Source organism: Syngnathus typhle, linkage group LG10 (genome assembly GCF_033458585.1).
Source record: "Syngnathus typhle isolate RoL2023-S1 ecotype Sweden linkage group LG10, RoL_Styp_1.0, whole genome shotgun sequence".
Taxonomy (NCBI): domain Eukaryota; kingdom Metazoa; phylum Chordata; class Actinopteri; order Syngnathiformes; family Syngnathidae; genus Syngnathus; species Syngnathus typhle.
In genome coordinates this window covers 14,143,664-14,166,578 of record NC_083747.1, presented here as the reverse complement: position 1 = coordinate 14,166,578, position 22,915 = coordinate 14,143,664, and the positions used below count along the sequence as shown (strand labels likewise).

The following is a 22,915-nucleotide window of genomic DNA, read 5'->3' as shown; positions in this document are numbered from 1 at the left end:
CACCCTTTTCCTCTTAATAAAGATGCTCTTGTGGGAAGCGAGAGTCAGATGTCATTCGATTATTGCTGTACGCACAGTGACGAATGGACTCTCCGCCTGCAGGTGCCCAAAAAGACTTACCGTTTATTTCCGTGTATAGTGCGCAAAATCTAACTAATTTATTGTCCTAAAATCTGGGGTACGCATTATACATGGGTACAAAGAAATTTTTTTTTATTATTATTATTATTTTTTTAAAGAAAGTCATGGTACAACAAAACCAACAACAGGACTGACCGACAAAGTCGTGGAACAAAAAGACAGGGTGACATTACCAAAGACAGGAACAGAAAGCAAACAGACATCATGACAGTAACACATGCAATGATCCGACGGTGAGCGAGGGGCAGACAGGACTTAAATACAAAACACGTTACATCGATTGAGGTGACACAGAAAGAGAGGGGCGACGCGAACAGAAACTATGGCAACCTAGACACATAGCAAAACTGGGGACGAGACATGACAAATCTCCCCCGAAATAAAACTCACCTTTCTTCTTGTTTGTTGTCAATCGCGCATCGCATTCAGCCATCCTGCCCAACACACTTAGTAAAATTCATAATTGACGACATATCGTTTGATGCGATGGTGCAATCCTTGATGGTGTGTTGTTTTTATTGTTTGTTTTTTAATCTGCATCGCGGACCGGACGTCATGCGGAAGCAGTATGACTGCGCATGCGCGGAAGCAGTATGACTGCATGTGCACTATGGGTCAGCTGCGCAGAACGGATGCGCAAGACACGTCAGCTATTTACTAATTAGCGAGAGTTCGGTTTAATTAGCAGTTTCATCAAAATGGATAAGAGAGCAAGTTATACTGTAGCATTTCGAAAGAAAGTCATTGAAGTGGCAGAAGAATTAGGCAATAGGGCAGCTGCGCGCCAATTTGATGTCAATGAGTCAAACATAAGACTCTGGAGGAAGAAAAAAAATCAATTTGATACAGCGAAGGCTTCAGCAATATAGTCCTCTTCTCTTCTTGACTGACAATGAATGTGATAGTTTAATACAATCAGCAAATAACAAAATGCGTATTACAGGTAATATTTTATTTCACAACACTTTGCCTTGTTCCTTTCGTCTCTGCTGTTCACTTCAAACACGCTCCATACGAGCGCAATGCTCTCGTATCAGACAAGGCTTGCTTGATCACCTGCTCATTTGCTGTCTGTCACAATGTACCCTACACAAATCCGAAACATTTGTTGCGGCTACGAGTCACGACGAGGGGCAAGTTTTGGTTTCCAAGGGTGTTTTTATTCCTCTTCAACGTCTCTCCCATACAGAGCGGCCTTTTTCAGTCCGCACGCCTCTTTACCGTGCGCGCACGGAGCGCGGTGGTGCGTTTAGGGGCAGTCGGAGAAATCAACGCCAACAAAAAAATGACATCCAGCCTAATTAAGACCATACCAAAGACTATAAAAATGGGACCCATTGCCTCCCTGCGTGTGTGACGATCATTGGGACTTAAAAAAAAAAAAAAAAAAAATTAAATAAAAAATTAAAAAGAATTCATAAAAATTGGGTGCGTATTATACATGGGTACAAGCTTTTTTCCAGTATCAGCATGCCATTTTTAGGGTGCGTATTATACATGGGGGCGCACTATACACGGAAAAAAACGGTAAAATCTCTCGTTGGAGAAGGACGGGATCAGTTGCCGGATTAACCAATGGGACGTGTAGGGGCGTGGTTTGGCGACGAGTATTCAACATGGCGATCTAGCTGAACGTCTATGGTTTTCTTCGAGTTGCAGGCGTCACTTTTACGTTAAATTTCCTTTCTTTTGCTCTCGGTAGCTTTACGGCATTGAATATGGACATGAAGAAGAGAGTCCACTTGGAGCTGAAAAACAGAAGTCCGGCTCAGGTGCGTTTAAAGCGACGACTCGCCGAATTCTCCGTCTGTGGGCTCTTCTCTTAGGAATGTGCGCTAGCGTTACAATGGACTCCGTGATTGTGGACCGTCAACGTTTGTGGTCTTTCGCTTCGCCGCCATTGTTCAAGCTTCACGTTCCCGCTTTGCCGTCTTTGTCACGTGACTGAAAGGCTTAACTTGGCTAGTCTTTGGCGCGAAAACGTCGTGCTCGCTCTGCCGCTTCCGGTTGGGATGCGTTTTCGGGCTTTGTTACCATGGTGACTAGGGGTGTAACGATTCATCGATACACATCGATTAATCGATATAATGCTCTACGATTTATTGGCATCGATGCTAAACGTAAACATCGATTTATATCGCCGTGTTTGACTTCGGACATTAGACGCGACTTTATTTTTAAATCCAGTTCATTGTTGCTTGCTTCCTCTTTCCGGGAGCAGTGCGCCCGGCATTGTTGTGTTGTGAGCAGAGCAGGCACGTGAAAGGGAAGTCGACAACTAGTACGCGGCTCCTGGGCTGGTGCTATGGTTAGTGTCCAAAAAGACGAGGAAATTTTCTCCCCTTTAGGCTTCAGGTCATTCGTTTGGAAGCACTTTGGATTCCAAAGAAAAGATGGCTCAACGGACAAGACACGTGCAGTTTGTAAGTGCTGCCATGCGGTGATCAAATATTCAGGGACCACAAATCTCGCCGCACATTTAAAGAAAAAACACAACATCAAAGTTCAGTGTTAAAATAAACACTTTGTATACTACAATACTCTTGTGATTTCCTAAATAAAGAGTTTGCAGTACCTTGTTGATTTTGCATATGAATTGTTATAAATCAGGATATTGTTCTATATTTTTTATTTAAAAAAAAAAATCGATCGTAGAGCACTATATCGTGATATATCGTGAATGAATCGCAGCAGGCTTTAAGATATCGGCAAATATCGTATCGTAGTTCTTTGTATCGATATGATATCGTATTGTGACAAAACCCGCGATTTACACCCCTAATGGTGACCGTTTCCCGGACTCTGTCCATGCAGCCCTCAAAATTAGCCACTGTTAAGATGGACATACACGCACACGCGCACACACTTTGCTCAAGCATGAGTTGTTGTGTTGTCGTGTAGGTCTGCGTGTTGGCTTTAGACACGTGTCGTTCGGGCGATGGCGAGGTGGACGGTGTGACGGAGGAGTTCTCGGGTCTGGAGGTTCTGCGTATGGGCAACGTCGGCCTCAAGTCGCTCTCCAAACTGCCTTCGCTGCCCAAGCTACACAAGGTTGGCCAACATGGAGCTCACTTGTGCAACCAGGAAAGCCCTCCTTTCAATCTTCGACACGCCGACACAAACGTCTTTCAGCTTAACACCTTAAACTGTGTTGCTTGTACGACTGGTGTGTAGGCTGCGGCCATTCACTGAGTTGCCCCCATTCATGTTCTCACATTTTCTATTTCAAGAAAGACTTTTATGTTTCTTCAAGTTGCACTAAAAGAATTATGTTTTTCACAAAAGAAAACCAGGGTAAATAAGACAAAGTCAATTTAAAATCCCCCAAATATTTATAAAAAAATTAGAAAAACCATGATGCCAATAAAATAGCCCAGTGTGCGGTTAGTTTGTTGATTGGCTCGCAACCCTTTGCTGTTGTAGAGCATGAATAGTGAGAAATGTGATGTGAAAAATGAAATTTATTTATAGCGCATATTTTGTCTCCATCTAAATTAGCATTTTTGCACCATGTGACCCCACGGTAGCACCAGTGATAAATTGCGGCCCCATCCAATGTTGAAGTTGTCATTTCCCATCAAATCAACCATCATCATTTTTGGCACGCCTTCAAAATCAAATGCCGGCCCAACACGAACTGAGAAAATCAAAGTTACTGGATTGCAGCACGTACAACGCTCGCGCGTGACATTTGCCGTCCCACCGCCGCCGACCTCACATGTCGTCCCTTTGTCAGCTGGATTTGAGTGGCAACGGCATCTGCGGCGGTTTGGAGGCGCTCGCCCAAAAGTGTCCCAACTTGACGCACCTCAACATCAGCGGGAACAAGATTGGCGACATGGCCGCCCTGGAGGCTCTGGTGAGTGGCCGTCGATGTCGTGTGACGGGCGTTCTGCTGACGTGAACACACAGCCCCCTTCCGCGCGCAGGAGCCCCTGAAGAAGCTGAAGACTTTATACGTATCGAGTTGTGAGGTGAGCGCTCAGGACGACTACCGCAAGGCCGTCTTCCGCCTCCTGCCCAACATCACCTATCTGGACGGATACGATCGCCACGACAACGAAGCTCCGGACTCTGACGACGGTAACGCTCAAATGGGGGGCTCTGCATTTTGGGACACAAGTCGCTGCTGTTACATTTTTTTCCCACTGGGGGTGCACTGACCGGCATCTCCGTGACTGCAGAATTGGCTGCCACTTGACTGATATTGATGCCAAAGGGTCAAAGTTGTCCCTGCAAACGACTCAAGAGAAACGCTTTGGAGCAGTCGTCAGCGATGACGGTGGGCTGCAATGGCCGCTTGAGCTCTAATGACGGACCCCTCCACTTAAATAACTCAGACGTCAACAAAAACTCTGTATTTACGCTGGACGAGTCGCAAGGAGTGGACATCCCAGGCGTTTTCTGACAGGCTCTGTGGGCCGTTGGGTTACAGACGAGCGCGACGGCGCCGGTCCACACAGTGGCGAAGACGATGAGGACGAGGAGGAGGTGGGGCTGTCATACCTGATGAAGGAGGGTATCCAGGTGGGTGACTTGAATTTGAGAGCACAACAAAATAAATAATAATTCTTTTTAAACTTATTTTATTCCCAATTAATTTGTAGGGCATTTTTCAGAATAGGTATTACATTTATTTCAATGGTGGACCCGTACCTTCCTTCCCTCACAATCCTTTTGTAGTGACTGGAGAGGAGGAAAGTGAGTATAATTTAGTGTTCCCTCCTTTGCAAAAAAATCAGAAAAGAAAATGCTTTGAGTCTGTTTCAGCCTCTCTAAAATCTAATCAAAAGCTTCATTTAGTAAAAATGAATCCAAAAGCACAGCTCATGTTTCACTCATGACCGAAATCAGTCGAATATAAACAAGTGTTTGCGAGATGACCATTGAGCTGTCCTATGTCACATGCGCACCTTGGCCACGTAGGGGCAGTCTGAGCTATCCCACCCATAAAGGTTGAAGTGCGTTGTGCACTGCGCTTTGCCACTCCCAGCAGCCGTGCTCTTTGTTACCATCATATGTTGACTTTGGGCAAAATGGCTTTTCCCGAGTAAGGCGACGCTTTGTGTTGCTTCTCCAGATGCAAGCTCCAATTAGCTTAGGTGGCTGTTGCCTTTTGGAGACACCCTGAGCTCAGATTGGCAGCTGGAAGCTTCTCTTTGGGGCAGTTTGCCAAAGCGCCGCTCGAGTCGACTGCGCGTGCCGGCATGCGGCAGTGGCCCGTCTTGCACTTCGGGAACCGTTCCTTCGGAAACGCTTGGCAAAAAATGGGTTGTGGCAGCAAAATGGTCAACTCTGACTGCCTTTGTAATCAGTGGAGATCCGCTTTCCACTACACAAGCCACTGCCCAAAAAACAAACCATCCCGAGCAGTACACAGGAAGGAAGGATCTGTGTAATGTGTGCAGCCTACTTTTGAGTAATTGCCACTTGTCTTCAGGACGAGGATGACGATGGTGAATATGTGGAGGAAGAAGAGGAAGAGGAAGAGGAGGAGGACGAAGACGGAGGTTAGTTTACACGGGCAAAAGCAAATTCCGACTGAGGCTGACGCTTCATCGGCTTCTCAGAAGACGAGGTGCACCGAGGCGACAAGAGGAAGAGAGACGAAGAGGAGGACGAAGACGCGGACGAAGACGACAAATAGTCGAGCGGGGCTGGGCTGGGCCCCTCTTGTTTGCTGAGCTTGGAGCTACGGGAAACACGGTTGGTGATCAGCTGGTCCTGGTCTTGTATTGGTCCCGCTTCTGGTGTGTAAATACAAGTGAACTTTGAAAGTCCCGTCAGTTTGTCCTTATCCCCCTCCCCCTTTTAACGTTGGTTTTGTTGTGGTCTGACATTACCATGGATCACATTACTCACTGTTTTTCAATAAAACCGCCACCAGCAACATGACTTGTCACACTGATTGACTGGAGTGGTTTTCAGAGCATTTGGATGTTGGAGTTGTCAAGATTATTGTGCATCCAAACGAAACAAAAAGCTGGCTGTCTTTGTGAAAACAGCAAAAACAACACCTACTCTAAGTCCAGACAAGAAGGTGCAATAAAACCGCCACCAGCAACATGACTTGTCACACTGATTGACTGGAGTGGTTTTCAGAGCATTTGGATGTTGGAGTTGTCAAGATTATTGTGCATCCAAACAAAACAAAAAGCTGGCTGTCTTTGTGAAAACAGCAAAAACAACACCTTCTCTAAGTCCAGACAAGAAGGTGCACAGATTGACGCTGGCATCATCCTCCGTCATATTTTGTTACAAAGGCACACTTGCGCTCACTGCCTTTAGCCAAACTGCCCTAACTGCCACTCAGCGCCACCTACTGGCAGCTCCGCATTAGTCACGTCCCAGCCATCGTGACCGCCGAGCGAACGTATTGCGCTGACATTAGATTGGTCCTAGTTAGTTAAGCACAGACGATCTTTACCTTTTATTGATCCCGTCGTTTGGTTTGATCGATGGTGGACATCAGCGCCACCTACTGGCAGCTCTGCATTAGTCACGACCCAGCCGTCGCGACCGCCGAGCGAACGTATTGCGCTGACATTAGGTCGCTCCCAGTTAGCGAAGCACAAATGATGTTTCCCTTTTATTGATCCCGTCGTTTGGTTTGATCGATGGTGGACATTTGAGCGTGAGGTTCAGGTTGAGGAATGGTGCTGGTCTTGGAGACGGTCCTGGGACTGATCCAGCTGGCATTGGAGGTTCCTGAGCTCTTTCACCTCATGCAGGACCTGGAGGGCCTGCTCCAGTGCCTCCAGCGCCTTCTTTAGGAGGCAGGAGGCTTCCACTCTTATTTCCTCCATCGATTGCGTCCCTTTTTTGTCTCGGCCTTCTGGTTGGTCCCGTGCAGGCGGATCTTGCGCGACCGCCAGCAGCTGCTCCATCTGCACCAACTTGAGGCTGATGAGGTGGTGCAGGTGGCCGACGGACGCTAAAGTGTTGTAGAGCGGGGGCACGCCCGGTTCTTATCCGAATGGTGGGAAATCTCGTTCGCAGAGGAGCAGCGGTGCTTTTGGGATGTCCCGCCTTTTTTACCCGATCCGGAAGTCCAGCTGGGACCCGTCTGTTGCCGAGCTACTGGCTACTTCTGCAGTCTTGGCGAGGAGCGCACCATCGGGGCTGGACCCGGGACGGTCCGAGGTGGTCGGGGAGTCTTCTGGATGGCGGCTGTCAGGTTCGCATGGTGCTGGAACGTCTTCCTTGTGAATCAGACCCAAACTCACGGTCTTGTTTGATGAGGACGCCTTGAAAATAGGAGCCAGGACCAACATGGCCTACACAACATAAAGTTTCACAAGTCGAAAGTGGTGACCGACCACAGCCACTAGGTGACCTCGGCTCGGTGGGCGGCGAACATGACAGATCCGGGCTCGGTCTCGTGTCAGGTGACACAGCTGAGCCTCGTCCACTGTCACCTGAAATGCAACCACCAGATTTAAGGAGCTATCGGGCCGCTCCTGTGGTGGCCACCCTTGACAAACGCGCTTGGGTGTCGCAGACTATTTGTTGGGCCGAACCAACCACCGCCGGTTCCACACGGACCCATTTCTCTGACGGACGGATACAAGTTACCGCGGGAGGAGCCGGCGCAGAAGAGCGCAGCGAAGCTTTCTGGACCGGCAGTGGCAGCTTGCCAAGTCTGTTAAGTTTTCCTTGATTAAGTGAGCACAGTCGGCCTCGATCGTTTGGTTGTATTCTGACTTAAATTTGAAGCGTCCCAGACACAGACATCCGGTAGTCTCACTGCGGTAGCAAACTAGCGAGGAGGAGCGCCAGCAGACTCCACTTACTCGCGTGTGTGTGTGCGCGTGTGTGTGTGTGTGTGCATGTGCGCAGTGCCCGCCCGACATAAGATGTGGCATCTTTGGACGTGCGTGGTTTGTGGCTGCCGGCCGCCCGCTCGGCCTCCCGGATTGTAGTCCGTCAGTGAATTTTGGTTCCTTTTTTTTTGCCCAGAGTTGGCAACTCGAATCTCCCGGTTCAAACGGGTGCCCCGATGCACTTTTCCTCGTTAGAAGTCACCAAAGGCGCGTCCCTGCCGCTCGTTTCCCGACCGTAAAACCGACTGTGGCATGGGCTACTACTATACCTGATCCAGGATTTTCTTCTTGGCCCTGGCGATGGCGACGTTGAGCACGCTGATCAATGACTCTTTGTCCTCCGGACGAACTGCCCGGAAAAGGACGCTCACCACCTATTCGCGCAAACGCATACACGCGGACGTAACAGGAGTGTAACTCCCTCTCGTATATAAAAGACAGCTTCTTGTTCTTTTGTTACTGATCCGTTTATCTTGACTTTGACAGACCTTGACAGACCGTGAGAACTGTGTAAACAACAACAAACACAGTGCATTTCTCAACAACAAACAAACATGCTCAAACAATCGCCGTTGGTCTCCTTTCACATCCTATTGCACTACTGCTAATAAACGTCATCACAATAATAATTACAATATACATATATATATATATATCACCACTAACAGACATATTCATTACTACAACAATGCAGCAAACAAGTGGTTATATTAGCTGTAAGCTACAATGCTACGGATAAACAAGGTACATAAATCAAATGCAACTTGAGCAATGAAACACGAAAACGTCACCCTCATTACCTTATTAGCTGCATATACAGGCTTGAGAGGTGGTTGATAAGACATAAGAAACTTATAACTATAACTTGGGTAGTCAACAGCTTCGAGAAACTGGCCTTTCTAGCGGAGATCTTGCTGGTGGTCCGTCACTAAAACGGGTCCGAGTGAAACGACACAGAAAAACGTTCCGCCTCCTTGATCACCATTAATAGGCATGAACAAAAATACTTTAGGCTGAAATACTGTCTCAGATGCAGTTACACTCCCACCGAAACATATCAACTGTACTGAATATGATTTTCAAATTACTACCCTGTGACATTTGTTCTACTTCTGTCTCTGCTGGAGGTTCAGGAGGTATTCCTTCTTCCATCTTGTCCAGAAGTGGTTGGCTAGTAGTGGAACTCGACGCCATCTCTTGTGGAGGTACAGATTGGCCTTGCCCTTGACTAGTGTCTCCTTGTGACTCTGGAGTAGCGGTATTTCTTGCGAGAAAGCTGCTTCCTGAACCATCTCTATTATGGTCAGCTCAGCTTCTCTCCTTTCCTCTAAACTGGTGGCTTCACAGGACCTTGGCTGGAGACCTTTAACTTCCTTCACATGGCGTTTGAGTCTGGCGATAGCTTTCACCATTCTGGACCAAACAGAGAACTTGTGCAATCGATTCAGCACCGACCTAACTTCTTTCGCCTGGGTGTCGAGAACCTGGACTTTCTTAAGTTCTGGGTCGTCGCTTGCAATCTCTCCCACCTTGACTTCTCCACTTGGTAACTCCTTCTGCCAAAAACGATCTGGGCCTGTGAACCAGTTGGAGGATAGTAGCTGCTCTGCTGTGAGACCTCTTGAGGCGTGGTCGGCTGGATTGTCTTCTTCTGGGACCATTTCTGCATCACCACGGCTAATGGTCTCATCCATGAAAGTCTTGTGGTCTTTGTAATATTGATGATTTCCTTTCATTTTCCTTTCAAGGCACTTCAGGCGTTGAATAGCACAGATCTTGTTATCGGGTAAGTTAGGCCTTTCCCTTTTGAATGGCCGCGGCATTTCATAATGTCCGTCGCTCTTTAACTTGATGCCAGTCTCCATTTCTGACAGGAATTTTATATCCTCTTGAGAAAGGGAACTGGCCTCTGATGACCTTTCAATGAAATCAGACTCCAGCATCTTCATGACATCTGCAGGCAAAATAACCTTTTTTATCTGTGTTCTATAGACATAGTGAACTTCACTTGTGAGGTCTGATGAGGACGGTAGCCCTGGCATCACTTGCTTCGCTATCACTTGGTGACTCATCCCAATTGCATCTCCATAGTTGAGACGGGGTTTACCATATCCCACCACACTCCAGCCCAAGTCTGTTCTCTGTGCAAACGGCTGATGCTCTTCCCCAGGCACGACTTGTCTTGGTATAAGGGCCTGAGCACAGTTGTAGCCGATTAACAGGCCGACATCACAGCTTTGCAGAGGAGCAATCTCATCAGCGATGTGTTCAAGATGAGGCCATGCCTTTGCCGTCTCTGGTGTGGGAATATGGTCTCTGTTTGCAGGAATAAACTCTCTTGAGTACGTCACTGGCAGAGGAATAAGCTTGTCCGAATAAAATCCTCGTACTTGTAGACCAGTCAGTTTCTGGCAAGACACGACTATGTTTCTCAAAGCCAGTGTTGAGAGCTTTAACTGAACTGGTGCACTCTTTGTGTTGAGAGCCTTTACTGCCTCCTCAAGGACAAAGGTTGTGTCACTTTGTGTGTCAAGGAGTGCATACACAAGGACTTCACGCTTTGGCTTACTTACAGATGACAGCCACACTGGGATTATTGTGGAAGTATGCGTGTTCGCTGTATTCTGTACAACTCTATTTGTTGTTGCATCATTTAATGGTGTTTCTGCCTCCTCTTGTGGCTGTTCATTTTCCTTCTCTTTGGGCTTGTCACTGTACCTTGATCCATAAGGCTTTGTTGACATTCTTTCTTCCTTGGTGCGATCATCATGAAGGCAAGTTGGATGTCCTTTCTCACAAGTATCACATGTGTTTCTTTCACCACAGTCCTTGGAGCGATGACCAGACTTCAGACAGCCGAAGCACAACTTTCTTTCTTGAACAAACTTGACTCGTTCTCAGATTGTCTTCTGCATGAACCTCCGGCACCTTTGAAGACTGTGTCCGACCTTGTCACAGAAGATACAGTTTGTGGGGACGGCTTGCCCATCTGAGCTGGTTGCAAAGACCTTTGCTTCAGGACCTCTGTTTCCCTTCTCCAAAACTCTTTCCGTTGGTCTCAGAGCATGGAGAGATGTAATAGGACTGCATGCAATTTTGGCTTCACGCGTGAGGAACTTTACAAACTGGCTGAAGCTGGGGAACATGCGAGTTTCTTCTTCTATTTTAATGACCTTTCTGTTCCATCTTGAGGTCAACCAGTCTGGTAGTTTGGAGAGTATTTTCTGGTTCTCGTTGCAGTCATTTAGTATTTCAAGACCTCTGATTTGAGACATGGCAGACTCACAGCTGCGCAGGAAGTCAGCAAGTTCTTGAAGCTCCACACTGCCTTTGGAATTTATCTTGGGCCACGAGTCGATCTTGTCTCTGAAAGCCTTGGCGATTAGGAATGGATTGCCATATCGTTCTTCTAGCATTTGCCATGCTGCATAATAGGCGGACTCAGAGCCCAGCAAGAAGTAACTTTCTATGGATCTTTTGGCAGCTCCACCCACGTACTTGCGAAGATAATATATCTTCTCTTCTGCAGGAATACTCTTTCTGTCAACGAGCGTCTGAAAGGACACCTTCCAGTCATTGAACCTCAGTGGGTCACCATTGAACACTGTGGGTTCAGGTAGAGGAATACGACTCGCACTGATGGATTCTGCAAGTGCTCTGACAAGAGCTGACGTGCTGTCTTCAACTCTGTCTTTTTGCCTTGTTGGAGGACAGTTCTGTGGCGAACTAGTTCGAGAATTAATTTCTCTCTTCACAGAGACACGACGATGTAGAAGCTAATTTATTTCTTCATCTGAGCAGTTGCCCTTAGACACGTGACCTGATCCTTCACTCTGGTCATATACTTGTTGCCGTGCCTTAGCAGCGTTTAGCTTCTTAATAGTCTTCAGTCGTTCTCTAGTTCTCTGCGTTTGGCGTCTACCACTCTTTGTCTCTCTGCATTTTCAGCCTCTTGTTTGGCTTTTAACTCAGCAGCTTCAGCTTCCAGCTTCTGAAGCTCCTCAATACGACGTTCTTGTTCCAGCATGACCTCTAAGGCAGCTTCGTTAGCGGCAACCTCAGCAGCTGCACTTTTCCTGCTTGCAGAGGAGGATTTAGTGTGGATAGAGGTAGTGCTTGTCTCATGTGAGGCTACCGACAGCCTGTCATCGAGTATTTGGTTTTCATGCCTTTGACCTTTAGCCCTTTTGTCTAGAAGGTCCATCGCTTCCTTGACAATTGTCCCTGTCACTACTTCACAGGTGTCAGCTCTACGACGTGTTTCATTGTCAGGAACATCAATGCATCTCCACTCATAGTACACATCATTCAGCCTCTTAGATACATTGCATACTTGAGTGATATATTCATTCAGCTGCTCATCTGAGTAACTTCTATTGTCTCCACGAAGCGCTTGTTTGGCCACTTTGGTTGCATCCTTCCACTTGTCATAGCACACACTGAAACGATGTGCAACTCTTCTTAATTGCTCATCGTGCAGTTCTTGACCCTTTTCTGTCCTATTGCGGACTCTTTGGCCTAGTCGTGGCTCTTCTGAGGTAGTCGGGTTGCTGACCAATGTGCCATCAGTCACTTGTGGCTGCGAGTCTGCGCCCTGCACACTTTCATGCTTTCTGCCACTCTCAGACATCTTACTTGGGTTATGTTGCTCACTGCTGTCTTCTGAAGCAGTAAGTTCTCACTGTAACTCCCTCTCGTATATAAAAGACAGCTTCTGGTTCTTTTGTTACTGATCCGTTTATCTTGACTTTGACAGACCTTGACAGACCGTGAGAACTGTGTAAACAACAACAAACACAGTGCATTTCTCAACAACAAACAAACATGGTCAAACAATCGCCGTTGGTCTCCTTTCACATCCTATTGCACTACTGCTAATAAACGTCATCAAAATAATAATTACAATATACATATATATATATATATATCACCACTAACAGACATATTCAATACTACAACAATGCAGCAAACAAGTGGTTATATTAGCTGTAAGCTACAATGCTACGGATAAACAGGGTACATAAATCAAATGCAACTTCAGCAATGAAACACAAAAACGTCACCCTCATTACCTTATTAGCTGCATATACAGGCTTGAGAGGTGGTTGATAAGACTTAAGAAACTTATAACTATAACTTGGGTAGTCAACAGCTTAGGGAAACTGGCCTTTCTAGTAGGGATGGGCGGATCGATACCAAAATGTCGATATATCGATCCAGGCTGCTCATTTTTGAGTATCGATCTCCCTAGCTAAAATATCGATACTTACAATTATTTAATTATATTTTTCCTCATTTTATTTCTGCTCCAATTTGACGACTTGCACTCATGCTAGCACTACTTTTCCTTCCGCCTGCTGCACCGGCGTGTCCTGCTCTGCTCTGCTCCCGCCCCCTTTTCTCACAAGCCAAGCCCTCCTCCTCCGCCCCCCCCCGTTCCAATCCAAACTAACACAAACAAGCATGGCCACGGCGGCGGCCCAGTCCGAACGCAAGAGAAGTCTGGTTTGGGGATATTATATTTTACTTAATAACAACGAGGCAAAATGTGAAATATGTCACAAAACAATTAAATATTGTGGCAACACCACAGCAAAATTCACCCCACGGTTCATGAAGAGCTGCAGTTGAAACGTGCCGCAGACACTAAGGCAGCGACGGAAAACCCTGCAGCCACACCGAGGCTAAGGTACCAAAGTACCTTAGAACCTTAGAAGCAGCGTTTCAGAAAGGCAAGACATATCCAGGTATCAGGTGCTAACGAAAAATCGTAAGCATTTGTGGTTGATGTGCTATTTGAAGCAATAATTACTACGCTTTAGTCAGTCATTTATAAATAAAGTTTTCCCCTTTTCAATTTGTGGTCGAACGCCATACGTTTTATTTCTAACTCCACTTCCTATAAACAACACTAAAGTATTACAATATTAAATGTAAGTATCCAGTGGCTTTACAAATTGATAGTTTAGCTGCTCATGGCGATTAAGCCCTGCATCTCTGTTGGTACCATGTCTCTTTTTAGATTATATTAAAAGACAAAACTTTTTCCCAACAACAGAGAGAGAGAGAGAGAGAGAGAGAGAGAGAGAGAGAGAGAGAGAGAAAAGTAAAGAATAGCTCCTTTTTAGTAAAGTTATACTATTAATATGCATCTTCCACTAATGCACTAATGTCTAAAAAGGTTAATAATTCATGTACATGACGTAATACTTTTTCCTACAAAATTCAATAGATGACTCCAAGAGCAAGAATGCCACTGCATTTAAATTGTTTTTTGGCGGGAAATTACACTTCCGGTATCGATATCGGATCGAATATCGGGTATTTTGGGTAGGAAATACTTGGTATCGGATCGATTCCAAAATCATTGGTATCGCCCATCCCTACTTTCTAGCGGAGATCTTGCTGGTGGTCCGTCACTAAAACGGGTCCGAGTGAAACGACACAGAAAAACGTTCCGCCTCCTTGATCACCATTAATAGGCATGAAAAAAATACTTTAGGCTGAAATACTGCCTCAGATGCAGTTACAAGGAGCATAAAAAAAACGCGCGTTTGCCGGCGTACCGTGTTGTGCGCCGAGCAGCGTCGTTGAAGCGCAAACTTGCTGAGATTCTTTTTGCTCCGACTTTTCTTTTTGGGGTTGTTGACGTCTTCGCAGCTGCCAAATTGGCTCAGGTCTAAAACCTCGTCAGATCCGGCGCGACGGCCCTGCGGCACACGCAGCCAAAATGGCCTCACTCCTTCTAAACAAGCGCTCGGCCGCTCGCGCGTGATCAAACACATTTTCTCTCACTTTTGTGCAAGTTAGCTTGGTTCAGTCCTTCTCAAATAATGGGGCGCTGCCCCGAAGGAGGGGGGGGGGGTGCGCGATGCCAGAGGGATGCGTGTGACCCCGGGGAACATCCTATTTTTGGCTGTACTAGATTTAAGGGTAACTAGAAAACGCAATTTCTGGAGAAAAAAAGCCCCCTTGGCTCCCCAGTGAATTCCTAGCCCCCCCCAGACACATATGGAAATAAACACCTCTTTCTTGATATTTGGTATGCTGCAATTTGAAAAGAGAAAGGTTAAACACAAATGTGTATTTCACAAATACTAAAACCCAATTTAGTAAACCAATTTATTTTTTAGCAGTTTTAACTGTTTCAGCAACATAGAATGGTAAATAAACATTCCACCAGTAACTTTCATTGTCTCACACTTAATATTAATGGGATGGATGTGCGTGGTGCAGGGACATAAGCTTCTCAACATCAAGCTGGAACTCACTAAGAAGAAGTCGTAGATCCCTGCGGTCAGTAATTTTCAGTCGGTTTCTTTGCTTGGAAAGGAGCAAGGCCCGTTCTACCTGATGCGTCGTCCACTGACTCGTCCTGCTGCACGTTGTCATGTAACGTGGGAGTTGGGGAACAAATGGAGCCGAAAAAGTGAGTATGGATTGCTCCCAGGAATAAATTGGCAGGGCGGACATTCCAAATTCTAAACAGCAGATGGGGCAAAATCGGAGTTAAGTATTAGGGAGTGAATTGGCCAAACTGAAATTCCAAGATTTTCCAAAAGATGGTGCCAAATCGTTGCCAGAAACCAAAATTGAGCGTGGTCTGATCGATGGAACACACACGAGAGCACAAAGGTGGTTTTTATTATTCTTTTAATTGTATTTTATTTTACTAGCTTGGCTGAAATATATTCTGTAACCGCTTAGAGCAATATTATCACAGAATTGGACTAAGCTGCCCACCCTTATGAGAATAGGGGTGTGTTAAAAAGGGTAAAACAAATGAGTTCTTGGTTTTATTATTTCATTTTATTTTTTGTATTTTATTTCAATTGCTTGGCTGAAATATATTCTGTAACGGCTTAAAGCAATATTATCACAGAATTGGACTAAGCAGCCCACCCTTATGAGAATAGGGGTGTGTTAAAAAGAGAAAAGGAAGAAATCAATTCAAAGGCTTTGATTTATTTTGATTTAATGGTTGACCAAAGTCTGACTTTAAAGTATTGATTTTAAAAAAAGGAGAAGTAAAGAAAAGAGGAAGAAGGGTGCCTGCCAAGGGGGTTTCCACAGAATTTCAGTGGAAAGAGTGAGCCGGAAACGAGCTGCCCGGAAAAACCGCAGGGGATGAGCGTGGGAAGCTGGACAGTATAGAAGCCGTAGGCGTGGGAAACTGGACAGTATAGAAGCCATAGGCGTGGGAAACAGTATAGAGGCCAGCGGAAAAGGGAAGGGCCAGAGAAGTCTATAAAAAGGCCACCCTGGCCATCGACAGGGCTCTCTCCTGGACCGCGGTCATAGTGAACAGAAGCCGGTAGGAGTTTCAAGACTTTCAAGACTTTTTCCAAAGCCTTCGAGATTTTTGTGTAAGACGCAAGATTGCTGGCACGGATTAACTTGGATTTACTCAAAAGAATTGGACTGGACAACTTTGCTTGAGAAACTAGGTGAGAGGACCGACTCCTTCTGTATTTCCGTGCGGGGAGAGAGACCGCTATCGGGGAAGTAGGGTCCTCCCGCGACCAAAACTAGTTTCTAAATTAGATTTTTAGAGATAAAATCGAATTGATCACTCGACTTTATTTCCACCAAAAAATAACCCCCAGTTGGTACCCTCATTTTCCTCTTTTCTGATTTAATTGTTGCAGTCAGAATTACTCCAGGATTGAATGATTGTATTTGCAAGGGCATCAGTGAGTGGAATTGTTCAGTTTTTGGAGGGTTGTGATTTGTAATGTTATTTCATGTTTCTTCAATAAAAGAGTTGTATATACTCATTTAATTCGTTGTGCGCTAATTTGTATAATTTATGCAGTCGATTGTTTGTGGAAGGGTTGATAAGCCGATTTATTAACGGGAGATTTTAAGAATTAGAGACTAAAGACTTAGATTTATTTCCAAACTCTGTCTTGGCCATACTTCTGCTGATTTAATTTACTTCCGAAAAAAGAGAAGTAGGTTTGCGGCTTTAGCAAAAGAGGAACGGGGCCCGATCAAAAGTATTTAATTTACTCGGGCCGCGTCAAAAGCTACTTTGAACGATTTTGAGGGGTTAAATTGCCTTCAGAATTAATTACCGGATAATAATAATTCGATTAAATCATCTTGACCCCGTATTAAATAAAATATTATTCCGGTGGAAACAATCGAAGTAGAGAGAGCATTTTTAGAGTAAGTGTTTATATAAATAATGTTATAATTAGTAAATAATGTATTAAACTTATTCTTAAAACACTGTCATTGTCCTACTTCGGCTATTCTGACTTACCCCCGGAAAAAGGGAAGTAGGCTTGCGGCTTTATCAAAAGTGGAACGGGGCCTGAGCCAAAGTACTTAATATACTCGGGCCGCGTCAAAGCCACTTTGGATGATTTTGAGGGATTAATTTGCCCTCAGAATTTATTACAGGAACAATTGAGTGCGAGGAGGTGCTTTTACGGTTAAGTGTTTATATATATATATATCGCTAGGATTAGTTAATAAAGTATTAAATTTATTCTTAAACACTGTAATAGTCTTACTTCTGCTAATTTGACGTGCTCCCGGAAAAAAGGGAAGTAGGCTTGCGGCTCCATCAAAAGCGCAACGGGGCCTGAGCCAAAGTGTTTGATTTACTCCGGCCGCGTCAAAACCTGAGCCAAAGTATTTGATTTACTCCGGCCGCGTCAAAATTACTCTGAATGATTCTGAGGGACTAGATTGCCTTCAGAGTTTATTACCGGATAATAATAATTCGATTAAATCACTTGAACCCGTATTAAGTAAAATATCATTTTGTCGGAAACAATTGAGTGCGAGGAAGCGCTTTTGCGGCTAAGTGTTTATATATACCGTTAGGATTAGTGAATAATGTGATAAACTTATTCTTAAGCGCTGTCATAGTCCTACTTCTGCTATTTGGACTTGCTCCCGGAAAAAAGGGAAGTAGGCTTGCTCCTCCATCAAAAGCGGAACGGGGCCCGATCAAAAGTATTTAATTTACTCGGGCCGCATCAAAAGCCACTTTGGATGATTTTGAGGGGTTAATTTGCCTTCAGAAGTAATTACGCCTGTACGGTTAAGTGTTTATATATATAACATTGGAATTAGTGATTAATGTATTAAAGTTCTCTTTTCAACCCTATCATTGTCATACTTTAGTCAATCTGACTTTCCACTGAAAAAAGGGAAGTAATCTCTTTACTTCCCCAACCCGGCCAGAGCAGGGCCATATTAAAAGTTACTTCGGCGAGAGCAGCGCTACGGGGCGCTATAGACTAACGAATCCCTGAGGCCTTAACAAAGGCATCTAAAAACATCCGTAACGAAATACCAGCATCAAACACCTGAAGGGAGCCATCATTACGGCGTGGTCATACCGGCGACTTGCCTCGAATTGAGTTACTCGGCTTGCGCGTCGGATGATTTAAGCGGGATTGACGTCGTATAGAAGTTGGGTTGATCCCAAGAGGATTAATTTGACTCGGGTGGTCAGCTGCGGACGAGTCCCTTCGCCCCGGCTTATCGAACCCGTTACCGGGGAGCCGGAGGCACTTTATTGGAAAGTGCACGTTTGGCAACGTGTTGTGTACAAATCGTCAAACAAACGTTCAAACATCTGACTTCGGACTGCCGCCCCCCTACCGCCCCTTTCTTCCTCACCGCCCCCACAGATCTTTCCACCGCCCCCAGGGGGGCGGTACCGCCCACTTTGGGAACCACTGCGTTACACCAACGATTCAACATATACCGTAAATTCCGGACTATAAGCCACGACTTTTTTCCAAAGTTTTGAACCCTGCGGCTTATAGTCAGGTGCGGCTTATATAAGTTTTTTTTTGTGATTTTTGTGATGACTTGATCACTTGAAGATTCAAGAGTTTTTTTAATTGCCATGTTTGAGTGTGCCAAACAAGGAATTTGACTTTGGTAAAACACACCCTCTGTTCAACATTTAGGTGACTAACAACACTCAGGACATGTGAAAAATGGCAAAAAATAAAATAAAATTCACTTTTATACACTGCGGTATCTTGAAGAAAAACAACAACAACAAAAATACTATTTTGAAACACTACTATGGCTGCTGCTTATTCTGGCTGTGTTGCTTGTGACTATTATGAGCTTTAGTAGGAATGTACGCTAGGTGACCTGCGTCAAAGGGCTCTAAACCCTTTCTCTTACTCTGCCATGTGACTCAGAGATTACACAAAGCAGTGGCGCTGTTTGGACCATCTGCATTGTATTAAAACCCAATCAATCAGCATTTAAATAAATTCTTCTGACATTTTGCTCATCAAAAACAAGTTGTAATGAACGTGAACTTTTAATGCATTTTATTCAGAAGGTTACTTTGAACCTGGCTTAAATGGCGGCGTGGCGTTTCTATGGATTTTTATGGCCTCCAGGGGGCGCTCTAGCAGGATTGCTTCTTCTTCTTCTTATTATTATTATTTCTTCTTCGTCTGTCAGCGAGACAGAAATAATCCGCCAAGGAAGACGTGCTAGTTTGTGGTTTGAACATTTCACGCATCATGCACACACCCTCATGGAAAACACGAAGAAATGCATTTGATGCAGCTTTTAAGTTAAAAGCAATCGATTTGGCTGTCAAAGAGGGAAATAGAGCTTAAATGGCGGCGCGGCGTATTTATGGATTTTTACGGCCTCCGGGGCGCTCTAGCAGGAAGCAAGAGCGAGACAGACGAAGAAGAGATAATGCGCCGCAGAAGACGTGCTAGTTTGTCAAGACGGTTGCGTCACCCTTTTCTTTATTTCGTGGTCCCGTCCGTCTACGGGAGCTATACGTGTCGCTCGCTAATTTAATGTACCGTTTTTTTCCGTGTATAGTGCGCCCCCATGTATAATACGCACCCTAAAAATGGCATGCTGATGCTGGAAAAAAGCCTGTACCCATGTATAATACGCACCCAATTTTTATGATTTTTTTTTTTAATTTTTTATTTATTTATTTTTTTAAGTCCCAATGATGGTCACACACGCAGGGAGGCAATGGGTCCCATTTTTATAGTCTTTGGTATGGTCTTAACTAGGCTGGATGTAATTTTTTTTGTTGGCGTTGATTTCTCCGACTGCCCGGAAACGCACCACCGCGCTCCGTGCGCGCACGGGAAAGACGCGTGCGGACGTGAAAAAGGCGGCTCTGTATGGGAGAGACGTTGAAGAGGAATAAAAACACCCTTGGAAACCAAAACTTGCCCCTCGTCGTGACTCGGAGCCGCAACAAATGTTTCGGATTTGTGTAGGGTACATTGTGACAGACAGCAAACGAGCAGGTGATCGAGCAAGCGTCTGATACGAGAGCATTGCGGTCGCATGGAGCGTGTTTGAAGTGAACAGCAGAGAAGAAAGGAACAAGGCAAAGTGTTGTGAAATAAAATATTACCTGTAATACGGATTTAGGTAGAGAACTGAACTCTCGCTCTTTATATAGCTGACGTGTCTTGCGCATCTGTAATGGCGGCCTCCGTATAATATCCGGTTTGCGTGTGTGCGCGTGTGTGCGAGAGCGAGAGAGAGCGAGAGAGAGAGCGCGAGAGAACGCTCAACCGTAGCGGGCCGCCGACCGCCCAACTGCACCGCGCTGGTCGCATTATTGTGACAGAGCCGTCGCTGAAATTTAAAAGATATTTTTAAAGTCCTGATGTACTTTCTAAAATTTAAGTGGACCTCAGTGCGCACTGCGCAGGGAGCTTAATTTGGTGCGGTCGCGCAACCGCAGCGCGCCGGGCGCTCACTGTCACATTGCTTAAAGAGCGCCTTTGTGTTTTAGGATGAACAGCAGAGACCAAAGGAACAAGGCAGTGTGAAATAAAATATTACCTGTAATACGCATTTTGTTATTTGCTGATTGAAACTGCTAATTAAACTGTGAATTGAAACTAATAGGAAGAAAACAACTCTCGCTCTTTATATAGCTGACGTGTCTTGCGCAGCCGTTCTGTGCATTTTATTTCACAACACTTTGCCTTGTTCCTTTCTTCTCTGTTGTTCACTTCAAACACGCTCCATGCGACTGCAATGCTCTCGTATCAGACGCTTGCTCGATCACCTGCTCGTTTGCTGTCTGTCACAATGTACCCTACACAAATCCGAAACATTTGTTGCGGCTCCGAGTCACGACGAGGGGCAAGTTTTGGTTTCCAAGGGTGTTTTTATTCCTCTTCAACGTCTCTCCCATACAGAGCCGCCTTTTTCCCGTGCGCGCACGGAGCGCGGTGGTGCGTTTACGGGCAGTCGGAGAAATCAACGCCAACAAAAAAAATTACATCCAGCCTAGTTAAGACCATACCAAAGACTATAAAAATGGGACCCATTGCCTCCCTGCGTGTGTGACGATCATTGGGACTTAAGAGAAAAAAAAAAAAAATTTAAAAAAAAAAAATTTAAAAAAAAAAAATTAAATTTTTTTTTGTACCCATGTATAATGCGCACCCCAGATTTTCGGACAATAAATTAGTTAAATTTTGCGCACTATACACGGAAAAAAATGGTAATTTAGCTCTTCGTGCATGAATAAAATTAACATGAAAAGACCCTCATCACACTCGAAGAAATGCATAAAAGCGACGACGAAAGAGAGACTGAGAAAGTGTGAGGCGAAGGATATCTAACGCTATTCCAATCGGACGCTGAGGAGGAAGACTTCGATGGTTTCACCATTGCACAGGAGGAAGATGAAGACGATGAAGCTCTTTTTTTACTTTTACTGGTATGTTTTTTAACGAGCCCTGTTGGTGCTGTACTACCGTGTTGCTGCTGTGTTACCGCCGCGTCTCAGTGACTTTTACCGGGTATGTTTTTTTTTAATCCAGCCCTATTAGTCTTGAGTTACTTCCGTGTTGCTGTGGTATTACTGCCGCAGCACGGGCAGTGTTTGGAAAGAAATGTTAAGGTATGTAACTTTAAAAAAGCTTTCTGTGTCCAGTCTTCCTTTGTTAATAACTCGCGTTGGAAAGAAATGTTAAGGTATGTTATTAAAACTTTAAAAAAGCTTTCTGTGTCCAGTCTTTCTTTGTTAATAACTCGCGTGCACACTTCCGTGTTGCTGCGGTACTACTGCTGCGTCACAGGCAATGTTTAGAAAGACATGTTAAAGTATGTTATTAAAACTTTAAAAAAGCTTTCTGTGAACGGTCTTTCTTTGTAAAAAAACGAGTGTGCACGTGCGGTTTATAGTCCGGTGCGACTTATAAAAGAAAAAAACTAAAATATCCCCCAATTATAGCTGGTGCGGTTTATAATCCGGTGCGGCTAATAGTCCGGAATTTACGGTACTGTAATTCTACAACAGAAAGCAAGGAGACACACTTTCACACTTATTTTTCTGTTTCATTTTTACTTGTGTGTAGCCCTTTGGCACTTTTAGCCTTTGTACCCGCTAAACAACATATTTTTGTACATTCTTTTAAACTGGTGGATATTTGAACTTTGCTTGAGTTCCTCTCTTAGATTGGTCCATAGTTTGACCCCGGTTATAGTTATACAGAAACTTTTTCAAGTTGTTCTTATGTTTAAGATCTTGAAGTTGTGATTCCCCCTTAATTTATAACCTCCGTCCCGATTCCTAAATAAGTTTTGGATATTTTCTGGTAGTTGTTTTGCTTTTGCCCTATACATGATGATTGCTGTTTGATAAAATACTATGTCAGTGAATTTCAATAGTTTGGATTGAATGAAAAGTGGATTTGTGTGTTCCAAGTAGTTGACTTTATGAATAGTCCTTATTGCTCTTTTCTGCAAAATGATAAGTGGCTGTAGTGAAGTTTTATAAGTATTCTCCCAAACCTCAGCACAGTAATGCAAATAAGGCAAGACAAGAGAACAATAAAGTCTACGAAGTGAATGATAATCCAGTAATTCTTTTGCTTTGTATATGAGTGCCTTGCTTCTCGAAATTTTAGAATTTACGTTTTTAATGTGTGGCTTCCAACTCAGCCTGTCATCTATTA

General features: G+C 44.8%; 2 protein-coding genes across 9 annotated transcripts in view; one reads left to right on the top strand and one right to left on the bottom strand.

Annotated features, from left to right (window-relative positions):
• Positions 1-1,721: 1,721 nt before the first annotated feature.
• The window catches only part of LOC133160418 (acidic leucine-rich nuclear phosphoprotein 32 family member E-like), a 56,158-nt gene continuing 34,964 nt past the window's right edge, over positions 1,722-22,915 (top strand). For 2 of the 8 annotated variants that reach the window (XR_009715883.1, XR_009715882.1), the window contains exons 1-6: positions 1,722-1,913; positions 3,043-3,192; positions 3,878-4,000; positions 4,071-4,224; positions 4,577-4,668; positions 15,297-16,411. Coding sequence is in view for 2 of the 8 variants with exons in the window: in XM_061288041.1 (XP_061144025.1) it covers positions 1,860-1,913; positions 3,043-3,192; positions 3,878-4,000; positions 4,071-4,224; positions 4,577-4,668; positions 15,297-15,449 (726 nt within the window). In the remaining 6 variants the exon portion in view is untranslated. Of the gene's footprint in view, positions 1,914-3,042; positions 3,193-3,877; positions 4,001-4,070; positions 4,225-4,576; positions 4,669-4,748; positions 4,843-5,581; positions 5,652-5,711; positions 6,032-7,140; positions 8,159-15,296; positions 16,747-22,915 lie in introns of those variants that run through there. The other 6 variants (XR_009715887.1, XR_009715885.1, XR_009715884.1 and 3 more) reach the window with 6 other exon arrangements.
• Positions 8,961-13,342, bottom strand: LOC133160414 (uncharacterized). Its single transcript, XM_061288035.1, has 2 exons — positions 13,037-13,342; positions 8,961-12,740 (listed from the first exon to the last, which is right to left on the bottom strand). The coding sequence occupies exon 2, from the start codon at positions 10,706-10,708 to the stop codon at positions 9,071-9,073; it is 1,638 nt and encodes a 545-aa protein (XP_061144019.1). The 5' UTR covers positions 10,709-12,740; positions 13,037-13,342; the 3' UTR covers positions 8,961-9,070.